This window comes from Cotesia glomerata, unplaced genomic scaffold (genome assembly GCF_020080835.1).
Source record: "Cotesia glomerata isolate CgM1 unplaced genomic scaffold, MPM_Cglom_v2.3 scaffold_1849, whole genome shotgun sequence".
Taxonomy (NCBI): Eukaryota; Metazoa; Arthropoda; class Insecta; order Hymenoptera; family Braconidae; genus Cotesia; species Cotesia glomerata.
Window position 1 is genome coordinate 185 of NW_025402274.1, and position 2,319 is coordinate 2,503.

Here is a 2,319-nt window from a genome sequence, read left to right on the forward strand (position 1 = left end):
AAATCATTATTAAATCTTAATACTATAAATTTTAATAATATATCATAGATATATTTATATTTATATTTGTAGTTATATATATTTATCAGATATATTTTTCTTTTCTCTCTCTTTTCCGTGCTGGAAGATAATTATAAGCGGTTCACATACTTTCACACACACACACACACACACACACACACACACATACATACAGACACCGTGATAACCTCGCGGGGATAGTCAGGGAAGCTTCCTGTGATCTTCAAACGTCGAGATCTGATGAAAACTCGATTTTTGCAAAACGGGGTGAAAACAATAACTTCCCGATTTTTGAAAATCTTCGATTTTCTTAGCAGGAAGTTAAAAATTATCTTGGTTTCAATTGATCCGCGTTTGAGAATGGAAGCTTTTCGGTGTTCATAAAACTTAATGTCCGGTAATAATTTTTGGAGTTATTTCGAAAAATGAACTTTTTCTTGCTGAGTGCTCGGACTTAGTTTTTTTTTTTTCTTTTCTATTCACTAGTTTCACTGTATGACTTCATATTCTTATTCAATCTTACTGAAGCTTTATTATTTAATATATATATTTTTTCATTTAACTAATTATAATTTTGCGTTTCCAGGTCGCCATGTTTACCACCATGGTCACCACGGGTTTACGACATTTTTCCAGTGGGCAGCAGTCGATTGCAGCCCAGAGGTAATAATTCGAGAGAGAGGGAGGAAAAAATAATATGGGTGGGGCGAAGAGATTTTCCAAAAGTTTTTTTTTCTTTTTCCTTTTTTTTTTTTTAAGAGAGAAAAAAAATTCTAGGACATGTTGCGTCTGGCCGTTATGGTCGCACTCGTGGCTACTACTGACCAACCTGCGGCGGCCCTAGATGCAATCCTTGTGATCGAGGAGAGGTGTGGTTTCCTGCCGCCTGAGCTGAAGTTGGCTAAGGCCATCCTCCAGATACCTTCGCCTGAGCTCGAGCCTTTGAGATTGTCCAACATCGCTGACATTGAGGTCCTGTCAGAGAGCCTTGTGAGCGTGGCTCGGTCCATTTCTGCTCCTATGGTACGTATTTTGGTCCCAGATGTTATCCTTTGAGTAGTCCTACCAATTTCTATATTTTTTCTTCTCTTTTTTTTCAGGTAGCTACATTTTCTCGTGACAATTGATAAGAAAAATTAACCGAGAGAGAGGAAAAAAAATATAAAATTTTCTTAAAGATTTTGTCTCCTCTGTCTACATTTTTTCTTTAGAGACCCCTTTTCCAAGTAGGGTTCCCTTCTGATGTCTGTAATTTTCCTTGTCGTTATTAATTCCTTCCAGTTTGCCTCGATAACTCCTTCGTGGTTGGCTGCCACTGCCGTTGTTCCTGTCGCTGGTCAATGCCGTTGCCGCCAATGGCGTTGCTGTTACTGATGCTGTTGTTAATTTTCGTGATTGATGGTGAGTTTATTCCTTTCGTCATTTATTAATGTTCATTTGTTTCATTGAAAAAAAAATTTTTCAGGTTTTATTTGCTGATGGCTGAATGGTGCTGGATCCTCTTCGTCACTGCTGCTGCTGTTGGTAATGGCCATTTCACTGTTAGAGCGCAATAGTGGTGCTCTGACGCTTGAGCATTTTCTTTTTGCTCACAGTTCTGGGTGGTATCTACCACACAACCTAATCGTATCCTTTTAATTTTTATTTTCAATAATATTGGTATTATTTTGCATGCCTTAAGCGCGAAGCGCTTTTTCATAATTTTCGTAATTTAAACGAAAAAATTATGGATAAAAAGCATACTGAAATAAATAATAGTAACTACAGAACGCGTTAAAAAAAATTCTTATCGATTAAATGAGCTTTCTCAGAAAACTCGTTTTTTTTTTTTTCTGATGAATTCGGATGAGAGCGTGGTATTCATGGAGGCTATGGGCTTGATAATACGACAACTTTGCAAAAACTTGTGAAAATTGCGTGTCAAAATAATTCCGTTTCGATATAGTTAATCTTTTTTTCGATCATAAACAGAATTGAAATAACTATCAATAAGCAGAAACTATACATATATGATAGTATAATTTCTAACCCCCCATATTCCTACAGAATTATCATTTACGGAATTTCAATCTTTCAAATGTGGGTAAGTAAAGATTCTCGCTGCTAAATTAGTAATTTTCAACATATTACTATTTTAAAGTCAGGTCCTATTGCTGGCCCTTATCGGTAGATACAGAAAGAAAAAGAAAAATTTATTTCGAGCATTAAATCCCGGTTTTAATGCAAAATCCCCAATTCATTCCCCTTTTTGTACTCAGTCGTTGTTTTTACCTTCTCTATGGAGAAAAATTTTCACAC

At 36.0% G+C, this 2,319-nt stretch overlaps 1 protein-coding gene across 1 annotated transcript; it reads left to right on the forward strand.

Annotated features, from left to right (window-relative positions):
- Positions 1-607: 607 nt before the first annotated feature.
- Positions 608-1,203, forward strand: LOC123274017 (the record flags this gene model as incomplete). The annotated part of the gene is made up of 3 exons (XM_044741519.1): positions 608-684; positions 799-1,044; positions 1,122-1,203. Coding segments are annotated over 3 exons (350 nt in total), but the record flags the coding sequence as incomplete, so codon positions are not given.
- Positions 1,204-2,319: the final 1,116 nt, after the last annotated feature.